At 47.8% G+C, this 25,029-nt stretch overlaps 1 protein-coding gene across 1 annotated transcript in view; it reads left to right on the forward strand.

Annotated features, from left to right (window-relative positions):
- The window catches only part of LOXHD1 (lipoxygenase homology domains 1), a 557,082-nt gene that overhangs the window by 207,933 nt on the left and 324,120 nt on the right, over window positions 1-25,029 (forward strand). Inside the window, exons 9-10 of the mRNA XM_029580624.1 lie at window positions 2,270-2,350; window positions 15,572-15,756. Of these exons, the coding sequence (XP_029436484.1) occupies window positions 2,270-2,350; window positions 15,572-15,756 (266 nt within the window). The remainder of the gene's footprint in view (window positions 1-2,269; window positions 2,351-15,571; window positions 15,757-25,029) is intronic.

Here is a 25,029-nt window from a genome sequence, read left to right on the forward strand (position 1 = left end):
CAAAGTCCTTACGGGGTGTGTGTGTGTGTGTGTGTAGATTCTAACACACTGTTACACTTCCAAACTACTCTACAGAGCAGCACCTAATCAGCTCCCAGCCTTGCAATTTATTAGTGGCTCATCAAGTCCCCAGGCTTCCTAAAAGATGCAGCCTTAATTTTGTCTCCACCCCTTCCAAATGGTGCTGCACTGGCTGGGCTGTAACTCCCTAGCAGCTCATGAGCCAGGTCAGCCTGTAAAGCAAGCAAGATAATGTTAGAGGATTCTTGCTAATTTGTGTTCTTGCAATGCAGCTAAAACATGGGCTCACCCCTGATGTATTCCTGATGCCATGGACTCTGGGAGGCTTTCAATGATGCCTGCAAGGCGTTGCTTCGGTGATATGAGGTGGATGGGACAGAAAGGGCCACCTTAATTCCCCTGATGTGCACACATCTTTGTGGTCTTTAGTTGAATGCCCCTTTTAATGACCTGATATGGGGTTTATTGACCTGGGGATGACTCCAAGGCAGCCAAGTCTGAAGCTATTTGTTTCCAAATGTGCTCCTTTACTAGTGAAGCACTCATCCATTTGCATGGCTGTGCTCCTGCCACTGCAATAGCTGGTCCAGCCTCTTCCTTCTCTGTACTGTCCTCTACCTCCTGCAGTTTGAGGAGTCCCTGCCTCCTTTGCATCATTTTCCTTCTCCCTTTCCTTTCTCCTCCTGGTATCTTAACGGACCCAGCCTGGACCATGTGGGGTTCCTTCTCCAGCCCTTTTGGCTTCTCTGCTTCTGCCGCAGCCCCTCTCCTACTAACTCTGCCTCTACCTGTACCTGCACGGCAGTAGGACTCCTTCCCGTCACCTCTAATTGTCCCCAGAGACTCCCACCCTCTCCATCATCTCCCCACAACATTACGTACACTTTCACATGCCTTCCATGTCCATCTCCATGCAGCTGTTCACACCCTTCCACAACTTCACTCTGCCACCAACCACATCTTGTCACGTCAGTCCTCTGAAGACTGATGAGGAGAAGCACACTCACTCGCTCACTTGCCCTGTCACCCACAGACCTGAAACAATGGACAAACACCACAGAAGGGCAAAGCACAAAGAAGTCCAGGACACAACCCAAGCCAGGCAGATGTCTCTTTTTCCCTCTCCTGCAACACGTGTCCGTCCTTAAAGCTTTTCCCCCTTGGGGCCTAGTTGCCCTCCCGCTTCTCCCTTCAGCACTGACTAGCAGCAAAATATGCTGGGCTATATTTTAAACTGTTTTTAAGCAAGGAGGCAGTGTGATGAGGACATTTTTTGTTAGTGTGTGGTATATTCCGGTTATTTGTTACTGCATGCACAAATACGTTTGGTGCATTGCGAGGTAACTGGCCTTCTAAGTGCACGCCATTTTAATGTACACACACTAAAAAAAAAAAAAAATTAGCGCTGGGTTTTAGCGCATAGTCTCCTTTGTTTTTGAAAGGAATGGGCTAAAACGTTCAAAACAAGTCAGCGGAGGTGAAATAAAACAAAGTTAATGAATAGCACCACATCAGTACTTTATACATATTCCAAGTGAGATGATCCAGGCTTTGCATGATATGGATGTGTACATGCAGTCCAATATACCCCTCCCACATGTGAATATACAGGTTATGGGCAGGGTTTGTCCTTATGATCGCAGATCACAATTTTTGTCTGTCCATCTCTGTATGGTAGATACCAGACTCAGGTACATTCAAGAACAGTAGAGGAGGTTTGTCACAAATTCTTCTGGGTTTTTTTTCAATGGATCCACAGTACAGAGCACAGTGTTGATGCTGAATGCACAGATTGCTGTCTCTCCTTTCAAATCACCTGTGGGTGAATAATAACACTGACCTCTGCATTTTAAAATACATTTAAAAACATTTTTTACATTTTTTTTAGTGAAGGAAACATTTTTGGAAGTGCTGCACCATGGAATGTGACTCAAGGTTTGCATCTGCTTGGGTCTCCATTACCTTGCTTCCAAAGTTTTGTTGTATGCAAGTTTCTGGAAGAGGTCCTCCTAGACCTGTCAAGACCTCATTATATTCAAAAGCAATGAAAAATGTAAAAATAAATGCAGGTTGCTAGGAGGCAGAGAATTTTCACCTCCATGAGGCTGTCGTATTTCTTCCATGTCCAGGGGGGGTGAAAAATGATCAATTTCCATTCTCAGACTCTGACGCTTGACAGGTCTGCAATGCTGTGACGGGACCCATTCTCCTTGTGTTGCTCACATGAACTTGGAAATTTCTATTACAGGAGTAGGACTGCCTTTGAGAGGACTAAAACAGATGTGTTCCGGGTAAAAACTAACAATGTTGGACCGTTAAAGAAAATAAGGTAGAGTACTGGCCCATTACTGTTCCTTACTAGCCCTCGTTGTCACTTGTGATAAGAAGAGCAGCTCAAGAACTGTTTTGGCATTTCTGTGATAGTCATCTCCGGATCAAAGGTTGAACGATGCATTGTAATTGGCGTTGCCTCCCTCCAGTATCACGCTAAAACTCAGGTACCTCCACTTCCGAGTGGTATTTAAAGAGCGCCGAATCCTTCTCTGTCCCGTGCAGCGCTTCGAAAAGCTAGGCCCGGCAGCCGTAATAACCGTCCTCTGTCGTGGTGCAGTATCACCGAGGCAGGAGGTATTTACTGGTTGCCGTGTACACTGCAGCAATGTGCTGGAAGAGGCTCCCAGCAACCCCGCACCGTGCTGAGAGCCTCTTCCTCAGGTGGTGCGGAGCTGGGCAGAGCCCCCCCCTCGGCGAGAAGTCGGAAGCACGTCAGAGGCACGCATTACTTCAGAAGCCATGTGCAGAATGCGGCCAGGGAGGTGCTGCACCCTGAAATGCCGAGAGGCTGCACAGGCTTATCCTGTAGCATCGCTATACAAAGTCTTTTTTTTAAAAGCCAAGACCTTTCTGCCATCGCTGGCGTTTGTTGGTGTTCTTGATACCTGTTCAGGGCTCAGTCTACGCCCGAGAATCTCTTCTTTTGTTTTTCCACAGTCTGCCCCAGTAAGGTGACCTGGCAAAGTGAGTGACATATTACAGGCTCATCAATAATGTATTAAGAGCGGCTGTTAGGTCAAAATATGTCATTTACTTCCTTGTCCCAGCACCAAATGGGATATTATTATACGGCATCTGGTGCTTCTTTTCAACAGCATTTTTCCTCCCACCTGTGTATAAGGCAAAATATCTCTAGAAAATTGTACCCTGTGTAGATTCATCCTTTATTAATGAACCATAAATAAGTAAATAAATAGCGCTCTCCAGCTACCTGTATATGAAATATTATATGTGCTTTTGAGTGATGACATTGGCGTCATGTTTCATGGCGATGTGTCTCTAATTTGGATGCTGATGAACTCATCCAGAACGCGGTATTTACATCCTGGACAGAATGAGCAGTCTCCCTGTTACTTCTGTGGCGAGGGGCAGGGGGGTGTCTGTGCCATCAGGGATAGTAACAGAAATCTTCAGACGCCAGGCAGACATAAATAACCAGGCCCCTCACCTCGCTTTACTGCCTTCCACTCCCTCTCCCGTACTGGTCATCTCAATTGCCTCTTCCCCACCCCCTGCCTCAGCTCATTGACCTCTCCCTCATCCTCTGGTCGGTGCTCCCGCTCCTCTTCCCACTCCCACTTTTGCCGGTGAGGGGATAAGCCCCTGAAATGCACCCAGCTTTCCCCATTAGTGCGGTATGAAGCTTGTGGTGCTGGCTGGTTTCAGGGGAGCAGACAGCACAAGACCGCAGGCGCCGCGTGGTTCACAGCGCACTAACAGAACAGCTGTGACAAAAGTCTCTGTATCCCACAGCAAACAGGTGAACAGAAAGCAAAGGATAGCCGCAGCAGAAGACAAAGCCCCGGGGGAAGAGAAACAGAAACTTGCCAATAAAGCTGTACAAAGCAAAAAAAAAAAAAAAAAGGAGAGAAGAAAAAGATTATCTCTGCGGTGAAGTTCTGGAACAGGTAGAGTCAGGGCCGGGGAGGCTCACGGCAATCTGCTGCCTGACAGCGAGGCATGAGCCGGCGTCCCCCTTCCTGGAGGGGCCATAGGTCCCCTTTGGAGTCTGCTCCTTTAAGTGATTTCATATGCTGGGCAAGGGGTGGGGGAAGGCAGGCTCTCATGCTAATGTGTGTAATACGGGTTTTAACAGGCATTAAAATGTTAGTGCATAATAAAAAGGAATGAAAACAAAAGCAATAAAATCTGGGCCCCCAAAAACTCCTGGGAACCCTACCACCCGCTTCCTGCAGTTCCCCAGCATCTGACCCCTGGGGGATTGAAAGATGGTGGGAGTCTCTCAGGGCCGGTGCAAGGGTGTTAGGTACCCTAAGCAAAGCTTTCAACCTTGTGCCCTCTCCCCGTGCACTCACACACTGTTAAAAATTAAATGTTTATTTTAAAATTTCTTATTAACCAATCCCCAGCCCCAACCTAAAAAGTGAGATTTTACATGAAAAAAGGGCATTCAAAGCACCGAGATAAAATATCACAACATGTATATTACATTTACATGCACTGCTGTGGCCTACCAGAACACCCTGTAGAAAAAGCACTTGGAATGCATATGGTATTAGGCCTACTGTAAAGCATGTTATGCCAGCCTTCAGAAAGCCATGAGAAAATGGAATTAAAATATAGTAAACTTTCCATAATCAAAACAGCACTAACTGTCAGCACCTCAAAACAGTAACAACCCTACCTAAGAAAAGGCAACACTGCAATATTATACCAGGCCTTAAAACACGAATACTCCTATGAAGAAAACAGAACAAGCCAGTGCTGCGATAGATACCTACACAGAAACGAAATACTAGCAGTATACCTCACCTCGGTCAGAATGCAGAACACATATAGACCCTCACAAAATAAGAATAAAAGACCATAAGTATAAATAGAAATATGCACACAAAACCTGAACTGGCAACATGGCAACATGCCAGATTCATATGCAGTGCAATAATGCAAAATCAGAAACATTACTATTCCTCATAAAACAAAATAAAAAATATAAATTAATTATAAATAGTAAACCATAACAGTAAAAAGAATATTTCAAAACATGACAAATAGAACATCTAAAAATTAAGAAGAATAAGAATAAAAAACAAAACACTTTAAACTTTCTCCTCGCGCTCTGATATATATACAAGTTCATTCTCATACACACATTCTCCTTCCTACCTTCTTTTCTCATTCCCCTCTTCCCCCTTTCCTTCTCCCCCATTCACCTTTCAGTTGTTCACGCCTTTCCTTCCTACAAACTGTTGCAACGCTGCTCCCGGCATCCCACTCTTCCTGTGCAGCCGGGAGCCGCTATTGAGGCTTCCTTCACAGCTGAAGGCTGCCTTTGCTTCTGCCTGCCGGATGCTGACGTGCTCCCTCCACAGCTGGGGAGCCGCCTCCGACGTTGCTCTTGACAGCGTGCAGTGCTGCCGCTGTTTCTGTTGTCCCCATGGCAGGGATGCCACTGATGCTGCCGATCTGGTCCTGGCCCTGGCTCCTGCTTAGGCGCGCGCGAATGCCTCTCTCTCTCTGATTTAAAGGGCCCATGACAGGAAAAGCCCCGCAGCCCTTATTGATGATGTCATCCCTCATCGCATCTCAAGCCCTATAAAAGGGCTTCTCTTCAGTTCCTTGGGGCCTTCGCAAGGAGCTGTTTGCTCCTGGATTACTTGTTTCAGCTCTCCAGGAGGCTTCTGAGCCCATCATAGCTTCATCAAGGTCTGTGTTCTTCGTGGGAGCTCCTTTGTCCTTCGTTGTGTGTTCCTGGTCTCTCGATGGGTCCTATATCCTGTGTCCATATGTTCCAGTCTCTCCATCCAGATGTTCAAGTCTCTTCGGTTCCTGCGTCCAGATATTCCAGTCTCTGGTTCCTGTGTCCTGTTCCTCCTTCTTAGTGCTGCCCAGAGTTCTCTCCCTTTCTGAGTTCCAGTCCTGAGCATGCCCTGGTCTCTGCATGGTCTGTGACCAACCTGTTCGGTTGTGTAGGATGCGCAGTGGGACAGCGTGGTCCACGACTAGCCCATGGGGGCTGTGTAGGGCATGCTGAGGAGCAGTGCCTTGTCTGACTCTTCACCTTCAGCATCTTGTCTCCTCAAAGTCTTCAGTGCCTTGTCTGACCCTTCAAGTAAGTCATCAGTGCCTTGTCCGACTCTGCAGTTTGCAAGTGCCTTCATCTCGTCCAAGTGCCTTCGTCTTGTCCAAATCTTCAGTTGCTATCTCCACATCTTGTCCTTGTTCCATAGCCGTCTTTTGTCCTTGACCTCTGTCCTTCCTGATGCACTTGCCATTCCCATGTGGCAGGTCCGAAAGGGCTATCGAGTGCCCGGAGGGCTACCCCAGAGACCAGCATTGCGTTACTGGGTCTCCTCTTGGTACATTCAGGTTCTGCAGAGATCCGCGTGCTCCAAGTCTTCAGCCTGTTCACCCATGCTCAGACACATCTCACCAGCCACGGCACTTACCCTGGTGTCTCTTCTGGGGTTGTGCTGTGCCTAAGGGCACACTCTCTCGAGCAAGCGACTGCTCTCCTATGCTCGCAACACTAACCTCTTTCCCCTCACTCATTCCCCTTCATTACTTTCCTCCCACACACCCAACTTCTTCCCTTCCCTCAGTCTCACCCTCTTCCCTTTCCTCTGTCACACACCTGAGCACCCTTTCCCTCCCAGTCACTTACCTCATCACCCTGTCCTCTTCACATCTCATCTCCTTCCCTTTCCTCTGTCACATGCAGCCTCACTTCCACTCTCCCCTCCCCTGCCCCTCCTTATCACTCACCTCCACTCACTGCCTCCCCTCACACCATCTTCCCTTTGCTCATTTTCACCCCTTCCCTTAACTCTGTCACATATCTTTACTCCCACTCACTGCCTTCTCTTCCCTCTGTCACTCATCCCTTCCCTTCTGTCACTCATTTGCACTCAGCCCTTCCCCTCTGTCATTCACCTCCACTCAACCCCTCCAACTTCCTTGCCTTTCCTTCCCACTCACACCCTTCCCTTCCCTGTCACTTACCTCCATTCACACTTCCCCTCTCAATTACTCACCTCCATTCACCCCTCCCCTTTTATCCCAGTCACACACCTCCACTCACCTCTTTTTCTTTATGCTCACTCACCCCTTAATTGCTTGCCTTTCCTGTCACTCCCTCCTCCCGCTCCCTTCCCTCCTCTGTCACTCAACCCTTTCCTCATCACTCTACTCCTTCCCTTCCCACTTTCCACCCCCATCCTTCCATCTCAGTCACAACCTGTCATATGACAGCCCCCTCCCTCCCTCCCCTGGTAGGTCATCATCGATGCTGCCGTACTGGCAGGGGATGGAATTCCTCTTCTCGCTAGCAGGGGATGGAATTCTCGCTAGCAGGGGATGGAATTCTCGCTAGCAGGGGATGGAATTCCTCTTCTCGCTAGCAGGGGATGGAATTCTCGCTAGCAGGGGATGGAATTCCTCTTCTCGCTAGCAGGGGATGGAATTCTCGCTAACAGGGGATGGAATTCCTCTTCTCGCTAGCAGGGGATGGAATTCCTGCCAGTGTGTCATCAGAGTGCACATCCACGTAGGGCCTCATCTTTCTGGCAGGGAATGAGAACCCCGCCGGCGCTTCACCTTACGGTGCTGCCATCGTGCGGGCTATCATCTCACTGGCAGGAAGTGGGAACCCCGCCAGCACATCAGCAGAAGGCAAAGCCATGCAGAGCCTCATCTCGCTGGCAGGGGATGGGAACCTCAGCATGTCACCAGAGGCAGTGCAGGTCTTTTTTTGGCGGTGAGGGTAAAGTGGCTGCCGTGGAGATGTATTTTATGCCACCTTACCCTATCTCATTATAGAACCGACCTTGAGTCAGGGATACACCAGCCATAATTTCCTGAATCTAGAAAAGAAAGAGATTCTAAACAGTAGAGCAGGCAGGAGAGAATAAACCTTCAGGAGGATGGCTGGACCAGGCAAGGTAAAAGACTTCAGGAGATAAAGGGAGTTGAACCCTGGCTCCATATTATCCTTCCTTTCAGGGCTAGGCCTAGAGGACCAAGATAAAGCCTACCTGAAAGAAGCCGAACTGTGTATGTAAATCATAATAATATTGGCAGAAGTAATTTTTTTTTATTTTTAAAATCAGTTTCACTCTTGAAAGGTACGGTTGCATAGCTGGAGTTATTATGGCATGTTCACTCAACACTGCCTTTTGGTTGGCTAAGCAGTGTTCCAAACTGTAGAAAGTGTGGTTGGCCAAAGATAAAGAAGGTATTCAGAAAATCTTTGAAAACTTTAAATGTAACCTGTCCTGAGATTTTTTTTTTTACTAAACTCCAGCTCTCGATCAGAGATGGTCCAGGCTATCATTCTATGCACCCTTGTTACCACATGCGTTATTGGTATGTGCCATATAAAGGGTACTAGGACCACTAGAGGGGCGAGGATTAGAAATGTCCTCTCATTTCCTTCAGTTCCTTAAGTGCGTGCTAAACGTTTTAGCGTTTACTAAAATGATTAATGTACACTAAATTGAATTAGCACGCACTACATTGATTTCGTGTACATTAAATGATGCTAATGTGCGTAATACGGGTTTTAACAGGCACTAAAACGTTAGTGCATAATAAAAAGAAATGAAAACAAAAGCAATTTATTTATTTTATTTATTTTTAATTTTTATATACCGAAGTTCTTGTGGGAATTACAAATCACTCCGGTTTACATAAAACGATGAACTGCCCAACAGCGGATGGGGGCTTTACATAGAACTGTAGAACATAAGGAACAATAAAACCGGATGTCAATTTAACATAGTATATGTTATAGCAATAAAATCTGGGCCCCCAAAAACAAATGAAAATAATTTTGCTTGCACCCCACTAACAAGCAGTTCACCTTTAGGCAGGAGAAGAGCAAGGAGGGTTTCCCAGAAGTTGCTTAGTGAAATGGTCAAGACTCTCTCAGTTCTTCAACTGCAACATTTCTATTGGACTCTGTGGAGTGGGAGGAAGGAATGGGGTAGTAAATCGGAGAATAAGGTAAGCTGCCTTTTGAAGCAACCGTTTGAGTGACGAACAGAATGGGACCACATTAAACTGCAGCCATAAACACCTATCACGATTCTGAATTCTGCGTTCCCATTTTAGCACTTAATCTGAGCACAACAACGGTTCCAACTTACTTCTGCTGTCCTGATAAAAAGTTTTGATTAGAATATTGTACATCTGTGTCTATGTATAGATGCCATTATCGTTGTTTATATATCCTTTGTCAAATCATTGCTCTTGAACTCATTCTGGAGTAAAGAAGCCCGTTGAAATATCCTCCATTGTCAGAGCCATGATTTGCATGCAAGTCTAACCCTTTTCGTTGGAGGAGCATATCATCCAAGGGTACACAAATTAATTTTTTTCTTGAGGACAATCTCTCTTGCCACCTATCCTCTCTGTTATTGGTATCCCAGGAGTGAGTCCTTTCTGTGGGGGGGGGGAAGCTATTGCTTGTGACCCAGGAGGTGGGGTGAATCCCTTATTTGTGTGCAGCTGTTTAGTGTGGTGCTGATGCTTGCCTGGGATAAAGGAAGCAGGACACAAAATAATAAAAAGTTCACTGATTTCTTCAAAAAAATAATCATTATCCTTGTGACATAGGTGTGCTCTTTCCTCTCCGTGTATGTGCTGGTGACTCAGGTTACTGGGTGGCTCTTACCTCTCCTGGATTGAGAGTTTCAGAGTCCCAGACTCTGGGGAGATCCTATGCTGTGAGGGAATCTCTTTAGAAGTTTATACAGTCCTACCTGAGTTCCAATAGACTTTAGACAGCCACCCCACCTGTGCCTGTGTCCCAAGGGGAAGATCCTGTGGTGGGTCTTCAAATCTGTTCTTTTTTCTCCTTTCTTGCCTTATTGGACATCTCAGAAGGAAAGGTCTTGACTGGCAAAGATCAGGCACACTGCCTAATCTCCAAATGAGAGGAGTGGGGTGACAAAAAAACACCTTCTCTCAACCCAAAGAATATACTTCACTTGTTGCTCATCCCGGCTGCGTGGGTGCCGCGACCGGGCCTACTCACCTTGCATTGCCCTCAACCAGCTCAGGTCTCACCGCGGCTGCCAGCTCCCGGTGTCCCCAACGCTCACCGCGGCCCTCTCCGGCTTCCTCCACACCGCAGGCCTCACAGCGGAACTCCAGTCGGGGCTCCGCGTCATCGGCCGCCTCGGCCCCGCCCCTAGGCACACACGTGGCCGACGTCATCCCTTTTAAAGGGACCAGTGCGGGAAGCGTGGCTCGGCTGCCGCCCGATGACATCACATGAAACTCCCTATAAATAGCGAGGCCCTGTCCCCAGGACCTTGCCTTGGCAATCGGGTCGACACCGTGGTGTTCTGAGTTTGCTTTCTCCGTGTTCTAGCGTTTCCTTGTTCCAGCGTCTCCGTGTTCCAGTGTCTCCTTATTCCTGAGTCTTCGTGTGTTCCTGCGTCCTTCTCAGGTAGTACCTTCCAGAACTGATCTCTGGTACTGACCTCTGCCTGCCTGACCATTCTCTTCCTCTGCCGCCTGGAACTGACTCTCGCTTGCCTTGACTAAGCTCGGACTGACCTTGGTATTGACCCCTGCTTTGGCTGACCACTCCTGGACTGATACTCTGGCTCTGACCATTGCGCTTCACTCGGACACTCTCTTCTGGCCTACTGTGACTACCAGACCAACCTGCTTGGAATCTACCCACGGCTTTCACCTGACCAGACCCGCAGGCGCTGCCTGTCTTGCCCGGAGAACCTTCCTGAACTGTTACATCCCTGAAGTCTCCGAAGCTTCCAGTTCGGGTCTAGTCCATCCTTTCAGCATCAGCCGTGCATCTTTGCTCATGGTGGGCACACCTCTCCGCTGCCTCTCCGGGATATCACCTGAGGCCCACCTAAGTCCAGGCAGTCCGGGTACCCAAGGGCTCAACCTGTGGAAACCCTGGACTGTTATTGGCGAAGCTCCAGCTAGCCTCTGTCTCCTCGTGTGCTCCACTTCCTGGTGGCACGTGCTGTCTGGGTCCGACCAGAGGGCAGTACCAATCCTGCACCAGGCCAAGGGTCCATCTCCAGCGCAACATCACTAAAATGTCCAAAACCTTCTGGGATATCACTGTCACTGCAGCTCTTCTCTGTTCTAAAAGGGTACCAGCAGATCTTCAGTGACCATGCTTCTGGATCCAGGGGATAGCCTTCACCAGGATCACCAGGCTGCAACTCCCGCAAAACAATTCTTAAAGTAGTCACAGAATCCTAACAAAATCTCTTTCTCCAAATTGAGGGGTATCCAACCAGGCAGAGAGTACCCAGGAAGGTATACCCTCCTAAAATATATTGAGTGAGAAATGTAGGCCTCACTAAAAACAAATCACTCCCAACAGAGCTCCTCTCAACTCAAATGCCACATCTGTGCTAGCCATAGTCCCTAACTAATTCCCCCCCCCCATACCTTTATTTCAAAAGTTACGCCTGCCCAAGGCAGGTGTAACTTACACACGTGGGCCGGCTGCCAGCGCGCCATGTTCCGGTCCAGGGGCTGGTCCGGAGGCCATGGCCCCGCCCCCCGGAACATCCCCAATGATGCGCCGGCCGCGACATGCCCCCGACACGCCCCCCCAGGAAAGCCCCGGGACTTACACGCGTCCCGGGGCTTGCATGCGCCGCCGAGCCTATGCAACATAGGCTCGGCACGCACAGGGGGTGGAAGGGGCAGCTTTTCGGGGCTTACGCGTGTATCTTACGCGCATACCCCTTTGAAAATCTGCCCCATAATGTTGTTAGCACAAGCGACGTCAAATCTTCACATATTCTTTGAGACAACTACTAAATAGCAAACACAGGCTTGTACTTAACTTATAGAGTTCCATCCAAATGTATCAAGAATGTTCATTCCGCACAAGTCTCCCCTCAATATACAGAGAAGCAATCATCTCAAGAGCTACTAGAGTCCTCCAGTCTTAGCTGTTAAGTTCACTGCCTTGCCTTCTCCTAATCACATCTCTCCCAGATTCGCTGAGTTTTTCACTAACAGCGTTAAAGCTCCCAGCCTGGTTTTATTGTAATCGCATTTCTCCCGGTACTCTCTGCTAGGAACCTCCAGTCGATCTCGCCCTCAATAGAGAATCACCCAATGCAAATTCTCCTGGCTTTCTCAGTATTAAATGCTTCCAATGGACCTCATCATCACTGAGAACTATTGGTTAGTGCACCTACATGCACACAGACTTTCTCACATAGACGGCCAGATCCTGGCCAATTCGCGGTATGTAAAAACTTTTTAAATATATAAAATAAATAAATAAATACACACACACACCCACACACACACACACACACACACACACATTAACAAGTTCTCATGTTCACTCTCATACGGGCCGATACAGTACAGTGCATTCCACTGTTAACCCGCATTTGGACGCGCGTTTTTGACGTGCTAGATTTACCCCTTATTCAGTAAGGGGTAATAGCACATGGAAAACGCGCGGCCAACCCCCCGAAACAAATAGCGCCCACAACATGCAAATGCATGTTGATGGCCCTATTAATTATTCCCGTGCGATTCAGTAAGTAAAATGTGCAGCTAAGCCGTACATTTTACTTTCAGAAATTAGCGCCTACCCAAAGGTAGGGAAAGTGTAAAAACTGCTTTTCTGTACACCCTCCAACTTAATATCATGGTGATATTAAGTCAGAGGTCCCAAAAGTAAAAAATAATTTAAAATAAAAAAATTTAAAATCGGCCCACGGCTCACGGGTTGAAAACCGAACGCTCAATTTTGCCGGCGTCCGGTTTCCGAACCCATGGCTGTCAGCAGGCTTGAGAACCGATGCTGGCAAAATTGAGCTTCGGCCGTCAAACTTGCTGACAGCTGCCGCTCCTGTCCAAAAGGAGGCGCTAGTGTCCCTAGCCCTCTTTTTACCGTGGGCCTTATTTGAATAATAAATCGCGCGCACAGGAGAGTGGCCTGGGTGCTCGCCCTTTTTCCCGCTCTCCCGTGACTTTTACTGTATCGGCCCAGTACTGTTACAACTCCCTACAGAGAAACCACATGCTAACAGAAATACTGTACCTCAGTCACATATGCAGAATACAGATTGACCCTTACCTAATACAGAATAAGGTACTACAAATTAGAAAACTGAAACTTGCAAACAAAATGGAAACGGAAAGCCTGAGAAATGAGACTGAAGAATTAAATTCTGAAGAAAGAGCAAAATACAAATATATAATTTACCTTCCCAAAGATATCATATGCTAATCACTAAAAAATTAAATGGGTTAGGTGTTTTTTTTTTACCTTGTTGTCTGATCTTATTTTTCTCACTAGTTAGTCCCGGCCTCTTTCATGTTCCTCTTCTTGTTTTTACCCAGTTCCTTTTTATGGGACTCGTTTTCTTTCTGTTTCTTCATCTTCCCTTCCTCCTTCAAATATACACACAGGCTCTCACATGCACACTCTATCTCACACATATACACAGGCTCCCACTTTCACACACTGTCTTTCTTTCTCTCTCTCTCACATGCACACACCTACACACAGACTCATTTTCACATGTTGTCTCCATCTCACACAAACAAAGGCTGTCATTGTCACATGCTGTTTCCATCTCACACACACACACACACAGGTTCTCACTCTCTCTCACACACACACAGGTTCTCACTCTCTCTCACACACACAGGTTCTCACTCGCACACACTGTCTCTATGTCATGAACACATACACAGGCACTCACTTTTACATGCTGTCTTTCTCTCTCTCTCTCTCTCTCTCACACACACACACACACACACACACAGGCTCTCATTCTCACATGCTATCTCCATCTCACACATACACTGGCTCTCTCATTCTCATATGCTGTTTTTCTCATGCACTTACAGCTATCACCCTCACATGCTCGCTTGCTCTCAGACAAAAGCATTCTCTTTGGCACATACTCCAATCAGGCCCCAGCCTCCCTCTTGCCTCTAGGCCTCCTTCTCAGTCCACCATGAGATGAAGTCTACTGTGGCCCTGCTGCCGGAACTCCTCTTCTGGACTGCCACGGAATGGGATCTGTGGCAGCCCTGCTACAGGGCTCTTTCTTTGGATGCCATATAGGGCTAATTGCGTGGACCATGGCCTCACCCCAAAGTTGCAGAGATGCTGACCCTTCTTCTATGTACGGGCCGACGTGCCTTTTGCTTCCTGCCCGCCCAGGACTGACATGCCTTACTTCCTGTCTGCATGGGCTGCGCACCTCTTACTTCCTGCCCGTACGGCTCCTGCAGGCTTTTTCCGGGACCTGCTTCTACAGGAAGGAGCACCTGGAGTTTTCGGATATTGGCCCGGAGATCTGACAATTCCTGCAGAATTTTGGAGTTTCCGGGCCATATCCCGAGAGTTCCCAGGTATGCTACTACCTTTGTGGTCTGTGTGACATAAATGAGATGATAATGCTTTTATACTGGTCTTTATTGAGACTTCGTTTTGGGTATTGTGACAGTGTCCAGGAACTGGAGATGGTAAGTCCGAAAGGAAATAAACAGAGGAGCTGTAGAGAGAGGCTGCTTAGAAGTTCAAGATGTGCGCCAAAAGCCCTATGAGATGAGATTTTAGGACCTAAATATGTACCCCCAGCACAGAAGAGGGAGGAGGGGGGGAGGAGAAATTATAGAGCTGCCTAAATAATGCTCCTGAAGCAAACCCTTTCAGTGGAAAGGAAATTCTAGAGCAAGAAGTCATGATATGAGCCTCATGGGTGGGGATGAGGGGAAGAATGAACTCAGAAGTTAACATTGGAAAGTATTTCTTCCCGGAAAGGGTGGTCCCCTTTTGGGACAGCTTTCCAGGACAGCTGGGAGCACAGCTGGTGGAGTTAAGCACAGTGACACAATTCAAGAAAGCTTGGGATAAGCCCAAGGGATCCTTAATTGAAAAGAAGTGAATGAAGTGCCAGTAAGAGATCAATCGTAGGCTATGGCATCGCAGCAGGAAATAACATTTGGGGAGAGCTAGACCTTCTGGTCTTTACCTGCAGTCATATTCTTTGTTTCTATGATGGGCCAGAGTGGTCCGGAAAGCTTGCATTTTAAAACCATCATCCTAGTATAGATTGTACTGTACTCAAATGCATTAATGTATTTCTTTTAGCTAATTTTATTGAAAAAAGAAGTGTAAAAATGTCTCATTAATGATGAATATACTTTTGTGGAGCATTTTCTGACCTTCGGCCATTCCTCTGTAGTTACCAGCTTACCTAATATATAGAATATTGTTAAGGCCCTTCTTAAATTATAGTAAAGGTCTAATATTTGTAGGATCCACTGTAAAGTCATAACTTATGTAGGGGATTATCAGTCATCTGTATTCTCCCAGTAAACCACAGATCAGCCATTTCCAGCAATTTTGTCTGTCTTGTCGGATACTCAGCTGAAGTAATTTGAAGTTCATCCCGCATTTTTGGCAGGGCCCTATTTGTGCATGACGTCCATTTTATAGCGCTGTCTTTATTGCGAGAATGTATTGCAAGTAACAGATGATGTCTTCTTTGGACCCTAGAATCGAACATGATAACACGGGACTGAATGCAAGCTGGTTCCTGGATCGAGTGGTAGTGACTGATATGAACAGACCCCACCTTCGTTTCTATTTTGCCTGTAACAATTGGTTGAGCAAAGAGGAGGGAGATGGACTTTATGTTAGGGATTTGCTGGGCAGTCTGGATCCCATGGATGTGCCTAAAGGTAAGTGTTACCTCGGGAGCTGACTGCATCATTTATAGCAGTCAAGGGGACAAGGTTAGCCTGGCTGTGCTCTGGAAAGACAAGGGAGTATTTACTATCATTGATGCATGATATATTTGTCTGACTGTCACCTTCCCCCAGAGAAACTAACTTTAGTATTCATGGAGAGGTTTCCATCCTGTGAGAAACAGGATCATTTCATGTCCAAAAAAAAGAAAAGGTTGTGATATGGTTTTGTTTAAATATGCATACTCACACTCATTCATAAATATGCACACCAGGCAGTAACTGAAGAAACAAGCAAGTTAGCTGCAGAGTAGGAAGGAGAAATGCCTTTAGTACTTTTTAAAAGGAGACTTGAGGGTATAAATGCTTATGCCAAAAAACAGAACAGGTGGTAGCCCAGGCAGAGACTTAAAAGTTCATTAGGACTGTGTGTATATGCACCACACTGACTTCTATGCCATTATGCGGCTTGTAAAATAAAAACATAAAAATTAGGCCTGAAGGACAAAATTGTTTTCCAATGTGGTACGCAGGGAGACTAATGTTTGTACAGAGAGTAATATAGAAGCTTCAGGTGAAGTTGTTCATTGATGAACTGCTTTAATTATTTGGGCTCAGTGGTGCTCCTCAGTGGCAGGATTGATTGATCACTGCCTCTTACTGCTCACTCCGTTAACCTTTTCAGTCACTGTGCACATGCTATCCTATGTCCCGCATTCGAAAAGGATAGTCATATTTTTTTTTAAAGAAATGCTTTCTCTAGGCTAAAATGACCTTCCCAACCCACCCCCAGAAACCACTCCAACTGAATTATGGACTAGAGTCAAATCTTATTACCTCCTGTAATTGTTCAATAAAATATCCCTTGAAGATTCTCAGTCCTGCAAGCTCATCAAGACAAACCCATAGTCTTGCCTGCGTTCCAGCAGCCCATCAGTGTGATCTGTCGCACAAAAGGCTCAGCTCATGCTTCTTACTGTGCAGTTTCCCCTGAGTCATAATTAATGGCCAATAAATGCTCACCGGGTGATGAGCTGAACTGTCTCGCTAGTCAAACACCAGCGGAAAACTATCCCACCTCATTCAGCATCATAGAGATAGGAATGAGTGAGTACATGATAGCTTTACCTTCCGCTCATACGATATGTCCTTCCTTCAAGCCCTAATTCTCTTTCTCTCATAAAGTCCTTAGATTTCAATATGCAGTGAAACGGGGCTGTTAATTATTCATGTTGCAAACTGTGTTCTTGTTGTCAGTAGACCTACGGAGATTGACGTTATTGTCCGAGAAAAATGGTTGCTTCCATCCCTCGTGCCCCTCACATCCTCTAGTGCCCTCTGAGAGATTTCGTTCTGTCATGCTTTATAAGTACAATCTACTTATACAAATGTGACAAGACCACCCCTGTTATCTCTCTTTTTCTCTATTATTCTTCCTCTGTCGGTTCATTTTAATTTCACTTTTTGCCATGGCATGCGTACAGTAACGACCTAAGCAATTTGAAATATTTTCTGTGCCAAATCAGTGTCAATTTACAGTGCTATATATGCTTGGTGAAAGAAACTCAGGTCTTCGGTAACTTGTGCTCCTTCACCAAAGAAGAGAGTTCAGTTTCAGCCCAGAAAATGGAATATGATGATTTTGGTTTCATAGGATCTTCACCACCTACAAAGCGGGAAAGTCAGATAGTGAACAAGCACACAGAAATTCTGTAATGATCCGACAGCAATCCATGAGGCCTGAGCCAATACAACTTATGGTGCACCTGGGTATGCATCAAAATCCTTTCAAGTTCAGTGCCAGTAGTGGGCTATCCATGGTTGTCTTGAGGAAATGCCCATTGGGGCTGCAACAAATCCAATAAAATAGATAGTGTCTTGCTATGATAAGCTACGGGATATGCTGAAGGACACTACTAGTGACTTGCAATTTTTGAATGGCAACTACTGTACATATTACTGTGTGGAACTGATTGCTCGATTAAAGTAATTCCTCAGAGCATTGTAAGGCATAAAGGAAAGTCATGTGTTTTTAGCACACAAAAAGTACCTTAAAATCAATACACTGGAATGTGTTATTGAAGTTATAAAACATTCTGGCACTCAAACCCTATACATTTTTATTTTGAAATAAAATGTCAAGCTTTAATCCTGCTTTTCCCCAGATATTCATTTGTTTTGGTGAAGTTTCCGTAAGGCTAGGGTGCAATGGGCCAGATGTGACATCATCTAGCACTGGTAAACTGTCCTCTCATCAGATGGGATATTGTGATACTGTCACTGTACATCCAAATGTTTTGTAAAATGGTTGAGAAAAATTAAGCATTCTGATTTGTCAGATAATACTGACCAGTGGAAAGGCAGTGATATGAAGTCAACGACACTGTCTCCATATCAGTATCAGACCTAGCATAAGCTCCTCTAGAGGGTGCTCTTCCACTGACTGCTTGAGGAACGCAACTTGTAGGGTATCCAGGACTTCTCCACTTTTAGTTGCACCTTAAGCAGGTAGGCTCCAATCCGCATTTTGTATACTGAAGTGTTCTAAAGACAGGACCTCCCTTTTGTGTGCCATCCTGATGAGGTCTCCCACCATTATGCCAGAATCAAACCCTTTTCCTTCTGCCAGAGGTCTGTATATTACACCCATGTACATAGAGGGGGCCAAAAATCAGCCACTATCTGGTTGCACAGGTTAGTTGGATAAACTTATCTGGCTAACTGGGCTGAGAAATTCAGCAGCTCAGCTATCTTATAGCCAGATGCATTTATCTGGTTAACTTTAGGACAGTGAATAGCAGTCCTAGACTTGTTCAGTTAACTAAGTAGCATAATGCTGATTATTGGCACTTATCCAGCTAAGACAAGTATCCCTGCCCCAGAATATCTCATTCCTATCCCTAACCTTTTGGCCATATGCTGCTTGTGCCCAGATATTAAGATACCCCTTAGCACCTAAGTCCATGCTTAACCGGCTAAGTGGCGCTGAATATTAGGCTTGGATATCTTAGGGGAGCGTTATTCAAAGGCATTTAGCAGGTTATCAGGCTACATGTCAATTTTTTTTTAATATTGAGTCACTTATCTGTCTAAAGTTTAGTTGGATAAATTGCCCTGGAACAACTCCAGATCATCTCCAGAGTAAAGTTATCCATCTAACTTAGCCGGATAACTTTAGACTGGTAAGGTACCAGAATTACTGTCCAGTCCAGCCACTGGACAGTAGTAGCACTGATAGCTAGCACTTCCAGTGCTGATGCCAGAGGAACGCTGGAAGCTCCCAGGATTGCAGCGTATTGTTATCCCAGCCCTGGAAATGGGTTGAATATTCTGGCAGGTACTAGTTGGATGGGAGGATTATGCTTGGAGGAGGGGAGACAGCCTTATTTTAAATTTATTTTACCTGCGAGGGACCAGGAAGGGGGAGAGCTGGTGCCGAGAGTCTGGCTTTAATTTTTACTTTTTCCGTCAGAGGGGTTGGGAGGGAGGCAGGCTTGGCCTGCAGAGGCTTTTAACGTTTATAGAGAGGTGGGGAGGAGGGAATCGGGCCAGGAGGCCCGCATTCAAGATGTTTTTAAATGCATAAGACTCCACTTAACCGGATATTTTCAAAAAATAAGCAGTTAAGTGACAGGTTATCTGGCCACGCAAGGTCCGATTACTTTAAACCTAACCAGCCATATTTAAAAGCTGGCTGGTTAGGTTTTAAAATTAAAATCTAAAGTAAGCCATATATCTTTAATCAGGGATATTCAGTGGAGTGTTTATCCTGCTGAATATCCAGACAAGTTATCCAGTTAACTTTAAGCAAGTAACTTGTCTGCTCACCAGTTTACTCAATATGGACTTTTCAATGTTTTACAGGGTAACCCACACTAACTCAGCTTTCCCTGTATTTCAGTGGCAATGTCATGTACCTTACCTGAAGAGCTACTACCTTCTTCTCCTCCTTTTCGCTATTCCATCTCTTCTGATGAGATCATAACATAGGATGGTCACATCTCAATCTTGAGTTCCATTACAACAAAACTTGTTGATTATGGTGATATCCAAGTGATCAAATTTATTAATGATACAAAATTATTCAAAGTTGTTAAATCATAAGAGGATTGTGAGAAATTGCAGGACAATCTTATGAGACTGGGCGACTGGGCATTCAAATGGGAGATGACATTCAATGTGGACAAGTGCAAAGTGGTGAACTTAGAGATGTATTTATTTATTTAAAAGTATTTATATACCGTTTTACAAATGAGGTTTGATCAAAACGGTTTACAAAGGTATTAAAAATAAAAATATAAAAATTACAAAAACTGTATAATATCTAAAAAATAATATAAAAATAAAAGATAACTACCATTAATTAAAAAATATAATTAAATAAAAAATCTGTGCCATCAGTACTGCCAAGTAATTTAGGAATGTATAAAAGGACAAGGCAGAGGTATAAGTAAAGACAGGTAGGGAAGAGGGGTAAGGAGATAAGTGGGAGGAGGGAAGGAATGGGAAAAAAAGGGGTAATGGTGAATGAAAAAATTATGTCTGATCAGTTGGTGGAATATTGTAGGCAATTTGAAACAAATACGTTTTTAGCGAAGGAAGTTTGGTAGAGAGTTCCAGAGGAGGGGACCCGCTACTGAGAAGGCCCTCTTTCTGGTGATGTCAAGTCTAGTCAAGCAGAGGGATGGAGTGTCTAAAAGATTTTTTGTCAAAGATCTTAGTTGTCTAGTGGGTTTATAGATGCGGAATATAGAACAGAGCCAAATAGATGACGAGTTATATATCAAAGAATGAATTATTGTCAAGATTTTATATTGAACTCTGAATTTTATCGGTAACCAGTGAAGAGATTGGAGAATTGGTGTTATATGGCTTCTAAAGGAAACACCTGATAGGATGCGAGCTGCAGTATTCTGAACCAGTTGTAAAGGATGAATAGTGTTATCAGGTAGACCTAAGTAAAAGAAAATTATTACTTACCTGCTAATTTTCGTTCCTGTAGTACCATGGATCAGTCCAGACCGTGGGTTATGTCCCCAATCCAGCAGATGGAGTCAGTCCAAAGCTTTGAGGGGGCGTCACCATAAGTACTACTACCCCCTCTGCAGGAGTTCAGTATCGAGTATATCAGAGCCCGAGAAAACAGAAAACCTCCTGAGTGGATCAAGTTGAAACAAGACGGCAACAATAAGCCGCTAAACTGAAATAGAGAAAACTGGAACCTCCCCACGAACGGGTGGGGGCCATGAACATAGCGTGTCAACCTCCATAAACAGTGAAAAACTGGTACACGTAAAAAGGAAACAGCAGGAAGACACTACTGTAACATGAGGAACAGCTGAGAGAATCAGCCCCAAGACAGCGGAGCAGGAGAAGAACCCAAATGCGGTGGGCGTCTGGACTGATCCATGGTACTACAGGAACGAAAAGTAGCAGGTAAGTAATAATTTTCTTTTCCCTGTACGTACCTGGATCAGTCCAGACCGTGGGATGTACCCAAGCTTCCCTAACCCGGGTGGGATCCTGCGAGGCCTGCTCGTAGAACCTGTTCGCCAAAGTGTCCATGAACGGACGAGGCGAGATGTAGTCTATAGTGTCTTGAGAACGTGTGCAACGACTTCCAGGTGGCCGCTCTACAGATTTCTTGCGAAGACACCGAGCGACTCTCCGCCCAGGAGGCCGCCTGAGAACGTGTAGAATGCGCTACGATTCCGGGCGGGGGCGTCCGCCCCACCCCAATGTAGGAAGCGGCAATGCCGGCCTTCAGCCATCTTGCAATGGTCGTCTTCGAGGCCTGAGATCCCTTCCGGGGCCCGGACCAAAGGACGAAGAGATGGTCAGAAGTCCGGAAATCATTCGTAGCCTCCAGGTAAAGGCGCAGGGTGCGCTGGACGTCAAGGAGACGTAGCGAACGCGGCTCCGACGAAGGGAAAGATGGAAGTTCCACCGTCTGATTCATATGAAACGCGGACACCACCTTCGGAAGGAAGGAGGGCACAGTACGAAGCGAGACTCCCGAATCGGAAAACCGGAGATAAGGTTCTCTGCACGACAGAGCCTGTAGCTCGGAAATACGCCGAGCGGAGCAGATGGCCACCAGGAACACAGCCTTGAGAGTGAGATCCTTGATTGTCGCATTTCGGAGAGGTTCAAACGGAGGTCCCGACATGGAACGTAGTACCAGATTGAGACTCCAAGAGGGACAAGGGTCCCGCAATGGAGGCCGCAAGTGCTTGACTCCCTTGAGAAAACGGACGATGTCCGGGTGTTGTAACAGAGAGCCTCCGTCACGCAGGAGGGAGCCGAGAGCGGCCACTTGAACCCGAAGAGAGTTGTAAGCGAGTCCCTTGTCCACCCCTGCTTGGAGAAACTGGAGGATCTGGGAGACAGACGCCTCCTTGGGTCTGGTGTTCAGGCCGGTACACCACAGCTCGAACACCTTCCAGACTCGAACATAGGCCACCGACGTCGAAGTCTTTCGAGAGCGTAGCAGCGTAGACACTACCGCCTCCGGGTAATCCCGTCGGCGGAGGCGGCGCCTCTCAAAAGCCAGGCCGCAAGACAGAAGAGTTCTGCCTGGTCGAAAAATACCGGTCCCTGGTGAAGGAGGCGGGACAGATGTCCCAGACGGATGGGTCCGTCGATTACCAGTTGAAGGAGGTCCGCAAACCAAGGCCGTCTTGGCCACTCTGGCGCGACGAGTATTACCGTCCCCTGATGAACCTCTATCCGGCGGAGTAGTCTTCCCACCAGTGGCCACGGAGGGAACGCGTATAGGAGTAGATCGGCCGGCCACGGGAGCGCGAGAGCATCGACGCCCTCCGCCCCCCGCTCTCTCCGGCGACTGAAGAACCGAGGAGCCTTGGTGTTCTGGGCGGACGCCATGAGATCCAGGTGGGGAGGTCCCCACCTCCGGACAAGCAACTGCATGGCCTCGTCGGAGAGGGACCACTCTCCGGGATCCAGAAACTGGCGACTGAGGAAATCCGCCTGGACGTTGTCTACTCCCGCGATGTGTGAGGCCGCCAGACGGCCCAGATGCCGTTCCGCCCACTGCATCAGCATCGCTGCCTCGAGTGCGACTTGCGGGCTGCGAGTGCCGCCCTGTCGGTTGATGTAGGCCACCGTTGTCGCGTTGTCGGATAAGATTCTGACGTCCCGATTCCGAAGGAGAGGCAGGAAGTGGATAAGCGCCAACCTGACCGCTCTGGTTTCCAGACGATTGATGGACCACTTCGACTCCTCCGCGGACCACGTCCCCTGTGTGGCGCTGCGATCGCAGACTGCTCCCCAGCCTATGAGACTGGCGTCGGTGGTTACCACTACCCAATCTGGTAGATCGAGGGACATGCCGCGAGCCAGATTCTCCGGGACCATCCACCAGGAGAAGCTGCTCCTGGCAAGCTGGGGCAGCGGGAGAATCACCTGGTAGTCCTGCGAGAGTGGTTTCCAACGGGAGAGAAGTGCTCTTTGCAGAGGTCGGAGGTGCGCGAATGCCCAGGGGACCATGTCGATGGTAGACCCCATCACCCCCAGGAGCTGTAAATAGTCCCAGGAGGTGGGAGCTGGTAATGCAGAGAACCGCTGTATGTGCTCTCGTAGGGCCTGTGCCTTGTCCTGTCGTAGGAAAACCGCGCCCAGACGGGTGTCGAAGGTCGCTCCCAGGAAATCCAAGCGCTGCGAGGGCACGAGGGAGCTCTTGGAGAAGTTCACCACCCATCCCAGAGACTGCAAAAACTCTATCACCCTGGCCACTGCCGTCTGTCCATGCCGAAAAGACTTCGCTCGGATGAGCCAATCGTCCAGATAAGGATGAACTAGGATACCCTCCTTCCGAAGGGCAGCCGCCACGACCACCATAATCTTGGTGAAGGTGCGCGGAGCCGTTGCCAATCCGAACGGGAGCGCCACAAACTGGAAATGCTGATCCAGAATCTTGAACCGTAAGAGACGATGATGCTCCCGGCAAATGGGAATGTGAAGGTAGGCCTCCGTCAGGTCCAAGCAGGCCAGGAACTCCCCTCGATGTACCGCCGCGATCACCGATCGTAGCGTTTCCATGCGAAACCGGACCACCCGAAGGGATTTGTTGACTTCCTTCAAGTCCAGAATGGGGCGGAAGGAACCGTCCTTCTTCGGTACCACGAAGTAGATGGAATAATGGCCCGAGCCCACCTCTGCGGAGGGTACGGGCACAATGGCGCCTATTTCCCACAATCTGTCCAGCGTCAATTGCACCGCCCTTCGCTTGACAGCCGAGCCGCAGGGAGAGAAGATGAACCGTCCCTTTGGAGCGCGGGCAAACTCCAACGCGTAGCCGCGTCCTATGGTGTCCAAGACCCACTGATCCGAGGTGATCCGCGCCCACTCCTCGTAGAAGAACGCCAGCCGCCCTCCAATCCTGGGGACGGCGGAGTGGGCGAGCTGAACATCATTGAGAGGACTTGAGAGAGAGTTGTCCCGCCGCGGGAGCGGGACGCGCGGGGCGGCGCCCGCGAAAGGAGCGTGTCCAGGTCTGAGACCTGGTGGCAGGGGGCCGAGCCGCCGCCGGCCTGTAAGTCCTGTAGCGTCTTTGCGCCCTGGCTCTGGTCCGGGAGGACGAGAATGCCCTGGTGGAACGATATCTGTCTTCCGGCAGGCGATGGACCGCGTTTTCCCCCAGGGATTTGATGATCTGGTCCAGGTCCTCCCCGAACAGGAACTTACCCCTGAATGGCAGGGAACCCAGACTCGATTTGGAGGACGTGTCCGCCGCCCAGTTGCGTAGCCAGAGAAGTCGACGAGCCGCCACCACCGAGGCCATGGAGCGGGCGAGGATCCTAAAGAGATCGTAGGAGGCGTCAGCCCCGTATGCCACCGCAGCTTCCAGTCTATCCGCCTGGGCGGCCTCCTCGGGTGGTAACACCTGCGAGGTGAGCAGTAGCTGCACCCAGAGAAGACTGGCCCGCTGGGCAAGCGAGCTGCACATCGCCGCCCGCAGCCCCACGGCGGAAACCTCGAAGACTCGCTTGAGGAAGACTTCCAACTTTCGATCCTGCGTATCTTTTAGCGCCGCTCCACCCGTAACCGGTATGGTCGTCCTCTTCGTGACCGCCGACACCGCGGAGTCCACCCTGGGTACCTTGATGAGATCCAGGAAATCTTCCGGCAGCGGATACAGCCTCTCCATGGCGCGGCTGCCCTTTAGAGCGGCTTCCGGGGCATCCCATTCCCTGGTGAGAAGCTGCAGGAACGACTCGTGAATGGGAAAAGCCTGAGCTCTCGGAC

This window comes from Rhinatrema bivittatum, chromosome 1 (assembly GCF_901001135.1).
Source record: "Rhinatrema bivittatum chromosome 1, aRhiBiv1.1, whole genome shotgun sequence".
In the NCBI taxonomy this organism is placed as follows: Eukaryota; Metazoa; Chordata; class Amphibia; order Gymnophiona; family Rhinatrematidae; genus Rhinatrema; species Rhinatrema bivittatum.